At 52.0% G+C, this 15,020-nt stretch overlaps 8 protein-coding genes across 8 annotated transcripts; 5 read left to right on the top strand and 3 right to left on the bottom strand.

Annotated features, from left to right (window-relative positions):
* Positions 1–384: 384 nt before the first annotated feature.
* K460DRAFT_279909 (methylenetetrahydrofolate reductase-like protein) lies at positions 385–2,410 on the bottom strand (the record flags this gene model as incomplete). Its single annotated transcript, XM_040928362.1, has 2 exons — positions 385–2,265; positions 2,324–2,410. 2 exons carry the CDS (start codon positions 2,408–2,410, stop codon positions 385–387), a joined length of 1,968 nt encoding a protein of 655 aa, XP_040790455.1.
* A 524-nt stretch (positions 2,411–2,934) lies between these two features.
* On the top strand, positions 2,935–3,990 carry K460DRAFT_374857 (amidohydrolase 2; the record flags this gene model as incomplete). The annotated part of the gene is made up of 1 exon (XM_040934707.1): positions 2,935–3,990. One exon carries the CDS (start codon positions 2,935–2,937, stop codon positions 3,988–3,990), a length of 1,056 nt encoding a protein of 351 aa, XP_040790454.1.
* A 54-nt stretch (positions 3,991–4,044) lies between these two features.
* On the bottom strand, positions 4,045–5,866 carry K460DRAFT_277132 (uncharacterized protein; the record flags this gene model as incomplete). Its single annotated transcript, XM_040928165.1, has 4 exons — positions 4,045–4,077; positions 4,127–4,621; positions 4,671–5,604; positions 5,658–5,866. 4 exons carry the CDS (start codon positions 5,864–5,866, stop codon positions 4,045–4,047), a joined length of 1,671 nt encoding a protein of 556 aa, XP_040790453.1.
* A 277-nt stretch (positions 5,867–6,143) lies between these two features.
* K460DRAFT_403204 (N-terminal nucleophile aminohydrolase) lies at positions 6,144–7,116 on the top strand (the record flags this gene model as incomplete). Its single annotated transcript, XM_040936603.1, has 4 exons — positions 6,144–6,174; positions 6,224–6,283; positions 6,337–6,724; positions 6,777–7,116. 4 exons carry the CDS (start codon positions 6,144–6,146, stop codon positions 7,114–7,116), a joined length of 819 nt encoding a protein of 272 aa, XP_040790452.1.
* A 235-nt stretch (positions 7,117–7,351) lies between these two features.
* Positions 7,352–8,057, bottom strand: K460DRAFT_307557 (uncharacterized protein; the record flags this gene model as incomplete). The annotated part of the gene is made up of 5 exons (XM_040930072.1): positions 7,928–8,057; positions 7,822–7,865; positions 7,637–7,772; positions 7,483–7,584; positions 7,352–7,433 (listed from the first exon to the last, which is right to left on the bottom strand). Exons 1-5 carry the CDS (start codon positions 7,930–7,932, stop codon positions 7,352–7,354), a joined length of 369 nt encoding a protein of 122 aa, XP_040790451.1. The 5' UTR covers positions 7,933–8,057.
* A 551-nt stretch (positions 8,058–8,608) lies between these two features.
* Positions 8,609–12,341, top strand: K460DRAFT_277947 (DNase I-like protein; the record flags this gene model as incomplete). Its single annotated transcript, XM_040928213.1, has 4 exons — positions 8,609–8,650; positions 8,699–11,021; positions 11,068–12,217; positions 12,272–12,341. 4 exons carry the CDS (start codon positions 8,609–8,611, stop codon positions 12,339–12,341), a joined length of 3,585 nt encoding a protein of 1,194 aa, XP_040790450.1.
* Positions 12,342–12,766: 425 nt separating this feature from the next.
* Positions 12,767–13,470, top strand: K460DRAFT_279227 (uncharacterized protein; the record flags this gene model as incomplete). The annotated part of the gene is made up of 2 exons (XM_040928318.1): positions 12,767–12,974; positions 13,022–13,470. 2 exons carry the CDS (start codon positions 12,767–12,769, stop codon positions 13,468–13,470), a joined length of 657 nt encoding a protein of 218 aa, XP_040790449.1.
* An 800-nt stretch (positions 13,471–14,270) lies between these two features.
* K460DRAFT_275617 (uncharacterized protein) lies at positions 14,271–14,939 on the top strand (the record flags this gene model as incomplete). The annotated part of the gene is made up of 1 exon (XM_040928058.1): positions 14,271–14,939. One exon carries the CDS (start codon positions 14,271–14,273, stop codon positions 14,937–14,939), a length of 669 nt encoding a protein of 222 aa, XP_040790448.1.
* Between the last annotated feature and the right edge of the window lie 81 nt (positions 14,940–15,020).

The raw sequence follows: 15,020 nt of genomic DNA, 5'->3' as shown, positions 1-15,020 counted from the left end.
GAGCACATATAGGCCGCCTTCAAATCTCTTACTTGCTCGAACAATCTACGGTAATTTGATAGTCGAACCTTGGAGACGGTTGTTGTGATTTGCTCTGACATGCTGATGCGAGTCCTTATATCTCGTCCGATTACAAGTTGATGGTGGACTGCACGATTCCCTCAAGTCGCCACTCAATCTTTATTCTCTACTGAGCGTACCAATTTAAGTTAGCTATCTCCATGATGAACTAATGGACCCGATGTAATGTGAATGGTGCCTTCTGTAGGCGCAATCGGAAAATGTAGCTAACGAGATGTCTAGGGAGACAACAAGGGAGAGCGTAACACGTACTATCTTATTGATTACTATCAATCGAGTTTCCACACAACCCAGCCTCCCCATCTACGCTTCCAAAAACTCCCACAGCCCATGGCCCTCAACATAATCCCCCCAAATAACATTCACCAGCCAGACATCCTCTCTCAAGGCGCCAAGCAATTTACTCGACGCACTCTTGGAAGGATAAATCCTCTGCCACTCCCTCCATATACTAAACGCCTCCTCGAGCCAACTCCTAAAGCTCACGCTCTCAATAATAGTGGGAGTGACAATCTCCTTGCCCGCGAACGTGCCCCATGTCACTGGATTTACGCTCTCCTCCTGACTCGCCTCCCAGTCTCCTGCCGAGTTGCCAGCAAAGTAGGTAATTTGTTCGTGGGCGTCTAGGCGGGGTTTAAGGGTTGCGAATTGGGAAGAAGGGAGGAAGAATTCGACGAAGGGTTTTTGGAAGACGTAGCCGTTCCTGGGGCCCCAGCCAAAGATGGAATCCGTTGATTTGACACCATTGACAGCAGGTTGAGAAGCTACTGTCCACCAGCCTTTAGCATTCAAGGCCAGTAGTTGCTTGCTGATGGTGGCTGTTTCTGGGGAAAGGCCTTGTTCACTCCAAGGTAGAGCTTCGAGATTTCCCTCAAGATGTTGCCTAAACAAATTCGAGACATCTTCTTTCTCCACAGGATGACCCCAGAGTTTCAAGGCTTGTGGTGTCGACACGTGTAGCGTAGGTCCATAACCATCGATTTCACCAAAGGCAGGGGAGCGAGCGTCGCCCCAGCGGCCGTTGGGGAAGTCGTCCCATGTTGCTTCTCGGCCTAGTGAGCCTTCGCCTTCTGAGATGGCGAGCGTGTTTGCGCGAGTGTTGACTGGTCCGCGGTGGATGCCAGCCTCGCTCTCTGGGGCTTCGTAGGAGTGACTGCTAGACTTTGTGGCTGAGGGTTGTGATATGATTACTCTGTTGCGGGGACCGGAATTTATGGAGGATAACCGGCGTCGACTGCGCGTCATTGCGCCGTTCGGCGGAGATTCGAGGTTGATGGCGGGCGTTGTTTCGACAATGACCTCTTCGTCGTCTTCGACAGTGGTCTGTGGTATAAGGTGGGTATCTTCCACAATGTGCGATACCGCCTTCTCCAAGTTAAGTGTGTAGAAATGAAACCCTCTCCGAACAACATCTGGACGCGCTTTGAGGTGTTCCACAATTTCATCCAAGATCTTGACGCCAACTTGTTTGACCAGCTCATCGTCAGTCTTTACAGCATCTAGCCGTGCCAAAGTATCAGCCGGCAAGTTCGCATGCGAAAGCTTCGTGGTTCGAAGTAGGATCTTGTACGACTGAATTGGCATCAATCCGGGGATAATCGGGATGGTCTTGAACACGCCGCTGTCGTGCTCCCTCAACAGCTTCTCGAACCTGACGTACGCCTCCACGTCGAAGAAAAGCTGTGTCATGATAAAATCCGCACCAGCCTTCGTCTTCTCCACCAAGTGCTGTAAATCGAATCGCGGGTCCTGGTGCTCGGGATGGCTCTCATCTGAATGTCCCTCCGGATATGCAGCAACTCCTATGCAGAAGTAGTCTCCATACTGTTTCCGAATATACCTCACGAGGTCGATGGCCCACGTAAAGTCCTTGTTCGAATCCTGCTCCGGCAACTGTCCTTCATCCCTATACTCGTCGCTCCTCGGCGCATCACCGCGCAAGGCGAGAATATTCCGTATGCCCAACACTTTCGCCTGTTCAAGCGCATCATCAATGAGAGCGCGGTTCATGTTCGTGCATGTCAAATGCAGACATGTTGTGAGGCCCAATTGGCGCTGGCAGATTTCGGCGAGTTCGAGAGACTTTGTGGCCGTCGAGCCACCTGCACCCCATGTGACGGTTACAAAAAGCGGTCGGAGAGCCTGTGACATGCGCTCTAATCGGGTTTGCAGATTCGCGAAGCCCTATATTCAATGTCAGTGCCTGTTTGCGCGCGGTCGCGTGGATGGCGGGGCAACCAACCATGGCCGTCTTCGGCGGGAAGAACTCGAGCGAGAAGTAATTCGCGCCATCAGGCAAGGCATTGATCTTATCCGTAATCTTCTCCATCGTGTTTTGGTGTGGGAAGGATAGAAAACGAGGGTCGTAGTTGAAGACGTGGAGTCATCGTGAACAGTGTCGCAATGGTCCACAAGAAAGTTGCGGGTAGCTCTGGGAAAGCGCGAGGTGGGGCAGCGATTGCCCGCCCGCGTCATCGGGATCCCATGCCCGATTTGGACACCAGTGCCAGACCTCCGCAATAAGGAAAACTATATGTGGTGCTAGGAGTCGCTACAGTGCCCCGTCGCCAATGACAGCGCCTTGTGTTAGTTGGAGCCTCTTGTCGCTGTTGCTTGTACTTTGTGGAGTACCGAAGCGGGGTCCCGAATGCCGCTGGATTACTCAAGTTGGAGATACACTGGCTTTCTTTTCATATAATTACATATAGACTGACTCCTGGAATCGGGTGTGATAGGTCCCAAGCATAGAAAGGTGAGCCTAGTCTAGCTTGATATCGAAACATGATTAAGATTTATACCATATTCCTGTTCCTAATAAGCAAGTCAACAGTGTTAGCCCAAAACACCACCAACATGGCACCTCTCTCTAGACGGATCGACGTCCACTCCCACTTCCTCCCACCATTCTACCGCAAAGCTCTCGCAGAGAACGGCCACTTGCATCCGGATGGCATGCCCGCGATTCCAGAATGGTCCCTAGAACGCCATCTCGACATGATGTCTACCGCTAACGTCTCCAAGTCAATGCTCTCAGTCTCATCACCTGGAACGCATATCACACCTGGAAACGATACCCTAGGCAGGTATTTGACACGGCAGTGTAACGCCTACGCTGCAGAGCTAAAAAGGGAATACCCCGAGAAATTCGGCTTCTGGGCTGCGCTCCCGTTACCGGATGTTGATGCAGCGCTGGAGGAGATTGAGACGGCGATTGGAGAGGGAGCAGATGGGTTCGGATTAATGACAAATTATCACGGGAATTATCTCGGCTCGCCCGCTCTGGATGGTGTATTCGACAAGTTGAACGAGGTTGGCGCGACGATCTTCATTCACCCAACAAAGCCCTGCATAAAGCACGGCAACGAGACTTCCTCTGCTCAAACAACAGATGCTTTACCTTTCGGCTCGCAATACCCTATTCCTATCTTCGAGTTCTTCTTCGACACCGCGCGCGCGGTAATCAATCTCTTTAGCTCGGGGACGGTAGACCGCTGTCCGAATATCAAGTTCATCATCCCACACTCTGGTGGCGCCTTACCACCAATGATGACACGCTTCATCCAGTTTTCAAGTGTCGTTCCAGGGGGTAGAGTCTTGGACGCGGAGACAGTGCGGAAACAGCTTGATGAGCAGTTCTACTTCGACTTGGCTGGGTTCGTGTTCGATGGCGAGAGCGGTGGAAATGGGCAACTGAAAGCGTTCGTCGAGGGATTCGAGATAAGTTATGAGAGGTTGTTGTACGGAAGTGATTTTCCGTTTACGCAAACGCAATTCGTGAAGATATTTGCAGATCGAATGAAGGACGGACTAGAGCACTTGTTTAGTGAGAAGGAGAGGGGGGCAATATATGAAGGGAATGCAGTGAAGCTGTTAAACGAGAGAAGAGGCGAAGCTAAGATAGCAATCTAAGACTGTTTTTAGGATATCGAGAATAGAATATAGTGAATAATGGTATTAAGAATCTTATATGTACTTGTACGGGTTCATGATACCCTTCTGTTATTGTATTAACGTGGCGACCTTTAGAATACTGGACTTTACTTACCGGATCATACAGATCCTTAATCTGCTTCATCAACTTGATCATTGTCTCGCTTTTGCTGTAACCAACATATGGCTTCTTCGTGACGCCTAAGCCATGCTCGGCGCTGATACTACCACTTCGCTTTTGCACCCATTCGTACACAAATGGTTCCAGTTCCTTCTCTACGGCTTTGTCGAATCTTCTTGTTGGGACGTTGAGATGTAGATTGGCATCCCCCATATGCCCATACCCAACCACATCGACTACCGGAAAGGAAGAGTCGCTGCCGACTAGGCCAGCCTTTGTAAGACGGTCTCTTGTCTCATTGACCAGGTCGTATAGCTCTGCTATGGGAATTGACAGATCATACTTGTAGACGCCTCCCTCATGGCCCAAGACTTCTGTGATGCCTTCTCGCCATGACCAGAGCTCCTGGATTTGAGTCTGGTCTTGAGCAAGGACTCCATCGGTTACCACTTCAGTCTCCATGACATGTTCCAAGAAGGCTTGCAATTTCTGTACTGCGTCAGCCAAGAAGCATTTCACTGCCGATGTAGTATCTTACCTCGCCATCGTGATCTACGTTCGAGCCACTGGTCTCGATGAGGCAGTAGAAAGGGTGTTCCCCCTCTAGTGGCATCTTCTTACCCGTCACTTTGTTGACTAGCTTCTGTGTGCGCCCGTCCATGAGCTCGAAAGCAGACAAGATTTCAGACAGCTGGCCCTTGGCTTCCCGAAACGCTTCTTGGACCTTCTCGTAACTCTCGAGACCAAAGTAGGCAACGTTGACAGCTGGCGATCTTCGCGGGCAGATAATGGATATTTTCGTAATGATACCTATTGTGCCCTCGCCGCCGATGAAGAGCTGCTTGAGGTCGTAACCAGTGTTGTTTTTGCGAAGGGTTGAGAGGTCGTCCACGATAGTTCCATCAGGGAGCACAACCTCGATGCCCAGAACATTGCCGTGAAAGCTACCATATCGGAGAAGGCGAAGGCCACCAGCATTAGTCGCAACGTTGCCACCTATTTGACACGAGCCTTTAGCGCCAAGATCAAGCGGGAAGATGTGGTTTCTTTCAGCGAGATAGTTGTCTGCAATCTCAAGGATAACGCCAGCGTCTGCTACGAGGATACCAGAAACCTCATCGAAGGACCTGATCTCGTTCATCTTCTGTAGGTTGATGACAATCTCATCAAAGACGGGCACAGAGCCACCAACAAGCCCAGTGTTGCCACCTTGCGGAACAACAGCAAGCATTTTGTCATTACAATATTTGAGAATCTTGCTGACTTCTTCTGTAGAGCTAGGTCTCAGGACGAGTTTGGTGTGGCCGCGGAACTTGCGCATCCAGTCGCTGTTGAACGGCTCAATATCTTCAGATGCATCTTTAGAGACACCATCAATGACGGCAGAGTCTGAGCCTAGGAGGTCCTGGAAGAATTTTACATGTTCTTCTGAAAGCTTGGTGAATTTGGAATCTCTTTGAATTTGTGGATATCTACTTGGCGTTAGGTACACGACCAGAAAAAAAAGTTACCAAACGCAACATACGATTCCGAAGTGAATTTGATCGATTTTGCAGGTGCAGTCGCACCCGTTACTGTCCCCTTCTCATCTGGCTGGTGAGGTTCCGAGGTCGCGGACGAGACTCCGGCCCATCGAACTTGACATGTCGGTTTCAGGTGCTGAAAACGCGGCGAAACTCGAGACGAGAACGCACTCCGTCGCAATGACGAAACGAAACGCGCTGAAGTCGCCATAAATGTCAATGGCCAAGGAACGTGTAGAGTGGGGAAAGTTTTTGAGTCGCCTTCGCCATCTGCCATGTAGAAGATGACATAAGGAGAGCTAGTAGCAAATGCACGAGCCAGGCTTGGCAATTCAGGCTGGAGCAACGACGCGGACAGCTCTCGAAGCTCCGATGATCAAGTTGCCGATTACATTACCTTTACGCTGCCGCTTTTCGCTCTCAACCCTCTTCTCCGCAACCCGCCTGTTTATATAGAGCTTGAGCAGTAATCCATAAATTCTCTCACCATGGCGTCCGGCTACGATCGAGCTCTTTCAGGTACAAACATGCAATATTTGGCTACCTGAGCATCAACTAATCCTCGTAGTTTTCAGTCCTGATGGACACGTCTTCCAGGTCGAGTATGCGCTGGAAGCTGTGAAGCGAGGTAGGTTTGCTGTCCGAGCCTGACGCTAGATATGACATGCTAATTCGGCGCAGGAACGTGTGCGGTGGGCGTAAAGGGCGGAGACATTGTAGTACTTGGGTGCGAAAAGCGATCAGCGATGAAGCTCCAGGACACGCGAATCACTCCATCGAAGATCTGCCTCGTTGATACCCACGTCGCCCTCGCTTTCGCCGGACTAAACGCCGATGCCCGCATCCTGGTAGACAAGGCACGCCTTGAAGCACAATCACATCGCCTCACAGTCGAAGACCCGGTATCGATAGAGTACATTACGAAGTACGTTGCCGGTGTGCAGCAGAGATACACTCAGAGTGGTGGTGTCCGACCGTTTGGCATCAGCACGCTGATAGTTGGATTCGACCCTAACGACAAGACCCCGCGCTTATACCAGACTGAGCCTTCTGGCATCTACTCGGCATGGTATGTCGTTCGCGTCGGTGCTAGTATTGGCATGTACTAACTACGGATTCAGGAAAGCGAACGCGATTGGCCGATCGAGCAAGACAGTCCGCGAGTTTCTCGAGCGTAATCACAAGGAGGGTATGGACCGGGAAGAGACGATCAAGCTGACGGTGAAGTCACTACTCGAGGTTGTGCAGACGGGCGCGAAGAACATCGAGATCGCCGTCATGGCGCCAGGCAAGCCCATCGAAATGCTGCCTGTGGAGGATATTGAGAAGTACGTGGAGAACATCAATACAGAGAAGCAAGAAGAGGCAGCGAGCAGGAGGCCTGGAAGGACACCCGGCACGGGCACCGCGGCCATTCTCACGCGCCCTGCCCCAACCGAGGGCTCGGGCTCAGGAGCGTAGAGGAAAAGTTATGACTGATGGACCGGACATGAACAGCATTGGCGTCTCGGTAGTAGACCTCATGAATCTGTATATCACAGAGACGAACTGGCTAGAGCTCGAAATATGGCATATTTAGCACACCTGCCCCTCCTTGCCTTCCCGCCCCTCGCTCGTCGCGTGATTGTCCCGTGGTTCTGCCTTCTGATGTGATGCGGCTTGTAATCCTCTTGACCCTATGCTTCACTCCAACCCTTCAACCCAGCTTGTGCGGCGCCTCCTTGACATCGAATATCGTTCGGAGTTCTTCGGCCCTTAGGCGTTCGTCCTTGAGCATCCTTGAAACTAATCAGCAGCTGCGGGGCATTGGAGGCATGCGTTGCATACCTTGAGTCGATGCGGGCATCCTCGCCCTCGACTTGCAGAGACGCCTTTGGCGTTTTGGCCTCCAAGACGAAATGGTTGTCGCAGTGCGGGCAGTATTCGTCTCTACCCCTCATTCAGCATGTGTGCCACGCCGGTATACTTGCCGTGCACCTACGCGTCCTCAAACTCGCGGGCGTCCTTTCGGAACGCTTTCTTGCACTTTTTGCATATGAAGGTCATGTCAAACGTCTGCATGAGCGGGTGGTCCGTCTGCTCCGCATGGCATTCGGCGCAGTCGAACCATTTCTTGCCTGGCCATTCTCAGCATTCATCCCGCAGCTCTACTATTGGCGAACGCACAGCACGGTGAGCGGATGGAGACCTGGGCGTTGAGGACGTGTTTGCTGCACTCAGCATCAGCCAACTGTGCAGGGGAGGGCGGGATTGTGCGTGCGTGCTTGCTTACCACATGACGAAGGCGACGGTGTTTGGAGGTGAGGTCGCTAATTCACGATTTCACTATCCAGAGTGCTAGCTGGGCGGGTTGTTTGCGAGTCGTAATTCGCCGGGTGCCTGATCGCTGCTAGCTGAAGGTGCCGACAGGGTCTCCGGGGAAACTTGCGGCGGCGGCGGCGGCATGTTGCAGGCCAAGAGCGCTGAGGGACATTCAAGGTCAGGCACACACACACCTCCGCGCAGCAAGACAGAGCCACCACGCCCTTTGCCGCTCACGCCCGACCCTGGAACCTCTGTCGCCCTCTACTATCGCCAAATACTTCACTCCGGCGCACCCCGAACTATCGCTGCATTCGCTTCCTGTCCTGTTTCTGAAACGGCATCCCTCTACGTCCCCCGCCGAACCCTGCGTTCCCTGTCCTAGCATTCTTAGCATACACCGTGTACGCGTCTTGCTATAGGGAGCCCAACCCGTTGTCTGGTCTGTCCAGGCCACCCACAAATCGCCTTAGCGACTATTCTTCTTCCATCTGAAACCTTGCCTCTCTGTGGCTCCTCACCGCATGATCGACCCACCGCCAACGACGGTTGCTCCACCACAAGCTGCGCTCAATGGGAAAAGTTGCTTGGGGGTCGATGAGCAACTATAGGATACCTTCCGGTGCCGGCTGACAACGAGCTCCCCAACAACATGGAGAACTCAGAAGAGGACATCACAGATGGCTCGTCCATCGTAAGCGCAGGACCGCCCCAGGAAGAAACATGCTAACAGAATACATAGAAGCCAGTATCCTCTCTCCGCGCCCAGTTCGAGAACATGCTCAATGTGAACAAGTCCTCAGTACCTGCGACCCCACGAAAACGCTCCCCCGCCGCCACCGATCGCCTTCCCATGCCCGAAGACAACAGGAGGACTGACGGGCGCATATCACTCGACATACCGAGAGAGCATGTCGGGCGAGTTTCGCCAAGTGTGGCCGAATTCAGTGGAGATGGCACGCTCACCCCACGAGCGCGAACTGTACGCATGCCATGGAGCAATCCAAAACCGAGACCAACATCCATGATGGCCTTCTCTCCACCCAGATCGCCCACACGATCACCGCCCAAAGTTACAGTCCAGTCGCCCAAGTCTCCACCGAAGTCATCTGAGCCTCAGATCTACTCGCCCCATCCTTCGCGACCAACATCGCACGCCGCTCTAGATTCACCTGGTCCTCCAGGACCGTCGTCGAATGGTGCGAAATCCGTCAAGACACCTAGCCGCAATACTACTCCCGCGCTTGACCTCAAGCCTCAGTTTCCCTCGCACACAACGCCTATGGCATCTGCTGATCCGCGCAAGGGTGATCGTCCAGTTTCTTATGCGCCATCAGTACCTCCGCCTGTCAATCGAGCTGGAAAACCAAAGATACCAACCAAATCGCTTTCTATTGACCCATCAATACGCGCAACTCTGGCCCCTGAAGCTTCTTCCGATGTAGCAGCAGATGTATCGCCATTCAGTACTCCACCTAGCAGTAGCGGAGGTAGCACTAAGGGCGAACCTACACCACCTGTCATCCCTAGCTTCTCGAAACCAAAGATGACAGCTAGCAAGGATGGCTACTTCCCGCCCCCTCCAGTGCATCATGCAGTGGCCGAAAAACAGGCTCATCCGGATCCGCGAGCGTCAGCAAACTGGTCACTAAAGACGGCTGCCCCACAGCCGTCTCCAAGCGATATGCCAGACGATCGTCCTGCATTACCAAGTCGTCGTGAGAAGGACAACTTTGACTTGCGAAAGAGTGTTCAACTACAGAGAGCCGCTCCACCTGATCTACCAGTTCGACGATCTTTCGACCAATTTCGTCCTGCTGCACTTGTAGCTGAAGCTAACCGCAGGTTCATGCCTCCCCCACGACGGACACATACAACAGAGGGAACTAGCTCTACAAGCTCTTCAAAGAGCCTAGAACCTCCGAAACCTCCGCCACCGCGCAATTCTGGAGAAATGAGAAGGCCGGCTCCTATGGCTAGACCACAAGCCTCACAGCCACAGCCCTACACAACTGATTCGGACGAGGAGGATGCTGCCCCCGAGAAGCAACCAACAACAGCTTTGACCGACTACCCCGACTCATCACAAGCGAATAGGCGGCCACCGGTCTTTTCCGAAAACACCACCGGGATACCGACGGGTTACGAGACTAAGCTGTTTGCAATCTGTGGAGATTATATATGTACGACAGGATACGTGACGAACGTATGGAATGTGTTAAACGGACGACTCCTCATGAGCTTAAGCCATGGAGACACTGTCAAAGCGACGGCACTCGCATTCAGGCCTGCGAAAGATGTAGAAGACGAGGGCAAGCGGTTATGGCTGGGAACCAACACTGGTGAAATGCTTGAAATTGATATTCCCACGCAAAGTGTTGTACACACTAAGAGTAACGCGCACGGAAGGAGTGCGATCGTTAAGATTTTCAGATATGCATCAGAAATGTGGTCCATTGACGATGATGGGACTCTGCATGTCTGGCCAGCTGATGATACTGGATGCCCCTCGCTTCAACAAAGTCCGAACACGTTCCGCATCCCACGCGAACATACCTTCTCCATGGTTTCCGGATCTCAACTTTGGGTAGCTTGTACGAAGGAGATTCGAGTATACAAACGGACCGGGGACAACAATCACTTCCAGCAGATAACCCAGGGACCTCTGTCACAACTGAACGTAGGCGAGGTCACTTCTGGGGCCATCGTCAGCAGTCAGCCTGATCGCGTGTACTTTGGACATACTGATGGAAAAGTGACTGTATATTCAAAGAAGGATTTCGCATGCCTCGGCATCGTGAACGTCAGCTTATACAAGATCAGCTCACTAGTCGGCGTCGGTGATAACCTATGGGCCGGCTACAGCACTGGAATGATTTACGTCTACGACACGAAGTGCACGCCCTGGAAAGTTTTGAAGGATTGGAAGGCGCACGAAAAACCGATCGCAGGTATTGTGGCAGATCGGACAAGCATCTGGAAGTTGGACAGATTCCAAGTCGCTTCGTTAGGCACCGATACCATGTTGCGTATCTGGGATGGGATGCTGAAAACCGACTGGCTCGGTAAGTTGTCACCCGCGGGAGTAGGAGTGCTGACTGACGATTCTAGAAACCTTGATGCAACAACGCGATGCCGAGTACTGCGACTTCAGAGAGCTCTCGGCAAGAGTCATGACGTGGAACGCTGGTGCAACAAAACCCACGACCTTGAAACATACTGAACAAGATAGGAATTTCTTCCGGGAACTGTTAGAACCAGATGACCCGCCTGACATTCTGGTATTTGGATTTCAGGAGCTCGTCGATCTAGAAGACAAAAAGATCACTGCCAAAAGTATCTTCAAGAGAAAGAAACACAAGGAGACGTCGGAGCACGAGCACATGTCGCATCAGTATCGCGCATGGCGAGATCACCTCGTGCGCGCTCTAGACGAGTACAGCCCTAAGCAAAACTACGTTCTTCTCCACACCGCCAATCTCGTGGGCCTCTTCACTTGCGTCTTCATCAAAGCCTCTGAACGCGGGAATGTACGCGACGTATGTGGCGCTGAAATCAAGCTAGGCTTCAGTGGACGCGTAGGGAACAAGGGTGCCCTGGTAGTCCGCTTCTTCATCGACGACTCTTCGCTCTGCTTTATCAACTGTCATCTTGCAGCTGGCCAGAGCCAGACTGTGCACCGAAACAATGACGCAGCTTCTATCATGGAGAATGCACCGTTGCCGAAGAATCGCTCCCCATCTCATTGTGCAAATTTCTTCGTCGGCGGTGGTGATGGGTCGATGATTCTCGACCATGAAATCTGCGTACTCAATGGCGACTTAAATTATCGCATCGATGCCATGCCTCGAAATACGGTCGTTGCTGCAGTACAGCAAGGAAACCTGGCAAAACTTCTGGAGCGCGATCAGCTCCTTCTCTCACGCAAACGCAATCCCGGATTTCGCCTTCGCGCATTTAACGAAGCGCCCATCAACTTCGCTCCTACGTACAAGTACAACGTCGGAACCGATGACTATGATACCTCGGAGAAGCAGCGCTCGCCTGCCTGGTGTGATCGGTTGCTATATCGAGGCATAGGTAAAATCAAGCAGATTGACTACCGAAGACACGATGGTATCAAAGTTTCAGATCATCGGCCAGTCAGTGGGCGATTCAAACTTCGCATCAAGACGATCAATCCGAAGAAACAAGATGCGACCCGGGATAAGGCTGACGTGGATTTTGAAGCCGTGCGGCGAAGGATTGCAGGAGACATCAAGTGAGTGCATGCCATCGTAGAGCATTAGAGTTCAGTCTAACATGTTGTCTGCAGGCTCGATTACCTCATTAATGTCTTTGGCCTATCCACTAAGGAGGCTCAAAAGCTTCTAAAGGGAGCTTAGAATTGGCGCGTGGTTATAATTGAGTAATGAGATCATGACGAATCGGAGCCAACACGAAAAGCATTTGCATTGGAGGCGAACCGAGGTTTCACATTTGAGCATTTTGGCTGACAGGGAAGACGCCGTTTTATGTGATGATCAGTGCCTACAATAGCGCAAGTCGCGTACAATAATATATAGTGACGTCAAGAGCGCGCAATGCGACGCGCTCGAACAAACATCGATGATGCCGCCAACAGTCAGTACTTGAAAGTCCTCGACGAAGCTGCTCCGTTTCTCATCACCAATTTACCTTCATGCCATCTGCCTCAATTGCACTGCGTCGACTACCACGGCTAACATCTGCATCTGCTCTCGCTCGCGTGCAACTTCTCCCTCCGTACCTCACGCGCCACCACTCCACCTTTCCCCAAGGCAAGTTCAAAATGGTTAAAGATCAGAGCCAAGGCGAGTCGACAACCGGCGTCTCAGAATGGAAGCAAAAACCTCCTTATCTCGTCCACGACGAGAACAAGGACTTTGATGTCAAATATGAAGCCAATTGCCATTGCGGAAGGGTCAAGTATCAGCTCAGCAGGAGGGAGCCACTAGACAGCAAGCTCTGCCATTGTACAACCTGCCAAGTACAACACGGTACATATCATCTAGTCGACATCTCTACACTCGCTAATTCCCTGCAGCCGCACCCTTCCAATGGGCCGCCATCTTCCACAAAACAGACATCAACTTCACCAATGGCCACCACGATCTTGAGTGGTACGACCCGACGGAGAAGTCTATAGCGCACACACTGCCCTGTAAAGTGCGTTGCTCCTACTGCCACTCGCCCATCATGGACGAGGGCCGCAACATGATACTACTCTTCCCTTCGCTCGTGCACCTCAAGACCGACGAGGATAAGGCGTATTTCAAACCCCGTTGCCACATGTTCTATGGCCAGCGCGTCATGGATATCCCAGATGGACTGCCCAAGTGGACTGGTTTGAGCGGAGCATCGGATCTCATTGAAGATAGTCCGCCCGATCAGGTGAGGGAACTCGAGAGGAAGAGGGAGGCGGAGAGGACGAAGAAGTTGGAGAAGGGGGCGGAGAAGGTTACCAAGGAGGGGTCTGGAGCGAACACAAAGTAGGTTGGGTGAAGATATATGCTTCATGAGCTGGGGAACAAACGTTACCACCGGACTACTATGCTACATGCCTCGGACCGTGCTGCAGCAAACGGGTCGCTGCAAATGCGAGTCGATTGTGGCCGTGATACGTTGGGTTCACACACCGGCGAGACCAGCATATTCCCACTCGAATAGCCGAACAATAGATTTACCAATACCAAGCATCGAAACATCGCAAGCATTCATTCTGCAACCAGAAAAAATACTTTGAAGGGTCAGCCATTCAATTATAACACACGCATAGATTATATGAGTCAATCTGCATTGACAATAATTCTCGCAAACACTCATTTCCCCAAGCCCCCTTGTTTGCAAACTTCAATTTCCTCCTTTCCTCAATCATAGGACCTTGAAGTCTGCTCGCTCCGCCGTTTGATGTCGATGAATATTAATATCTTCTCTGCTCCTCTTCTCTTCTCTTGGGCTATCTATCTATCTCCTTGCACCTCTTCAGTCACTCGACTAGCTCTATTGAAGTCACGAGAAAAAGGAAAGGAAGGAAGCCATGAAGCTGTCGGTTCTCTTGGGGATTTCGGCGGTGTTGGGGGGATTCGGTAACGCTGCTCCTACAATCGGCATAGTTGGAGGTGAAGGTCAGGTCGGTCGTGGTATGTGGGAGGTGACTGTATAGTCATGATATGATCCTGACACGAGCAAAGTCAACGAGGCGCGTTACGATGGAGTTGTCCCGACAGGCATCGCTCGTACACCAGATGCAGTCAAGTTTGAATCCAGTGAGTAACTCCCCTGAAGAGCTTCTCATGTCCTACACTACACATACTAACTACTCACCATGCATGGACAACAGCACCACCCTCACCAACAGAGCATTGCAGCCTCGTACTGGCGCCATCCTCCTCGAACTCGGCACCAAAAAAGTAAACGTCGGTAGTTCCTCTCCCGCCGCCCTCTACGACCAAGTCTACCACGCCCTGCAAGCCATCTGCCCCCCAACAGCACCCGGCGCCTGCCTGCAAACAACATCGACCTTCCGCGTCGACGTAGAAAAGCGCGTCCGCGCCGACCGCAGCGCCACCGCGCCCTTCCCAGAAGACCTAACCGTCTCCGTAGACCGCGCGTGGTGGAACAGCGACTCGAAAATCTACTTCCTGATGGTGGGCGTTATCGCAGGTAGTTTTGAGCGGGGCATCTGGGATGCGGCGAATTGCTATACGTTTGTGGAACATAAGCGCGGCCATGACGTTGAGCATAGACATTGTAATTCGGTAGACTATGTTGCTGTGCATTTTCCGGGTGGCTATCATATGCAAGTGCATTTTCGCAGCTCGAGTAGCACGGGGAGCTTGGATTGCGGCAAGGTGTATCCGCATGCGGCGGGTTATGTGGATACGTTGCAGCCGCAGATTGAGGAGGCGCTCAAGGATGGGGATTTGTATGTTACTGCTAAGTGCATGTGGTGGGAGAGGTAGGATAACTTGAGGGGCAGCTGTGTGACTTTATTCCCGGCATTCTATACAACACCTGTAGAATGAGGATGACTCAGCATGATA

Source organism: Cucurbitaria berberidis (assembly GCF_010015615.1).
Source record: "Cucurbitaria berberidis CBS 394.84 unplaced genomic scaffold K460scaffold_2, whole genome shotgun sequence".
NCBI classification, from domain to species: domain Eukaryota; kingdom Fungi; phylum Ascomycota; class Dothideomycetes; order Pleosporales; family Cucurbitariaceae; genus Cucurbitaria; species Cucurbitaria berberidis.
The sequence above is the reverse complement of the archived record's forward strand: the minus strand, read 5'-3'. Positions and strand labels throughout refer to the sequence as shown.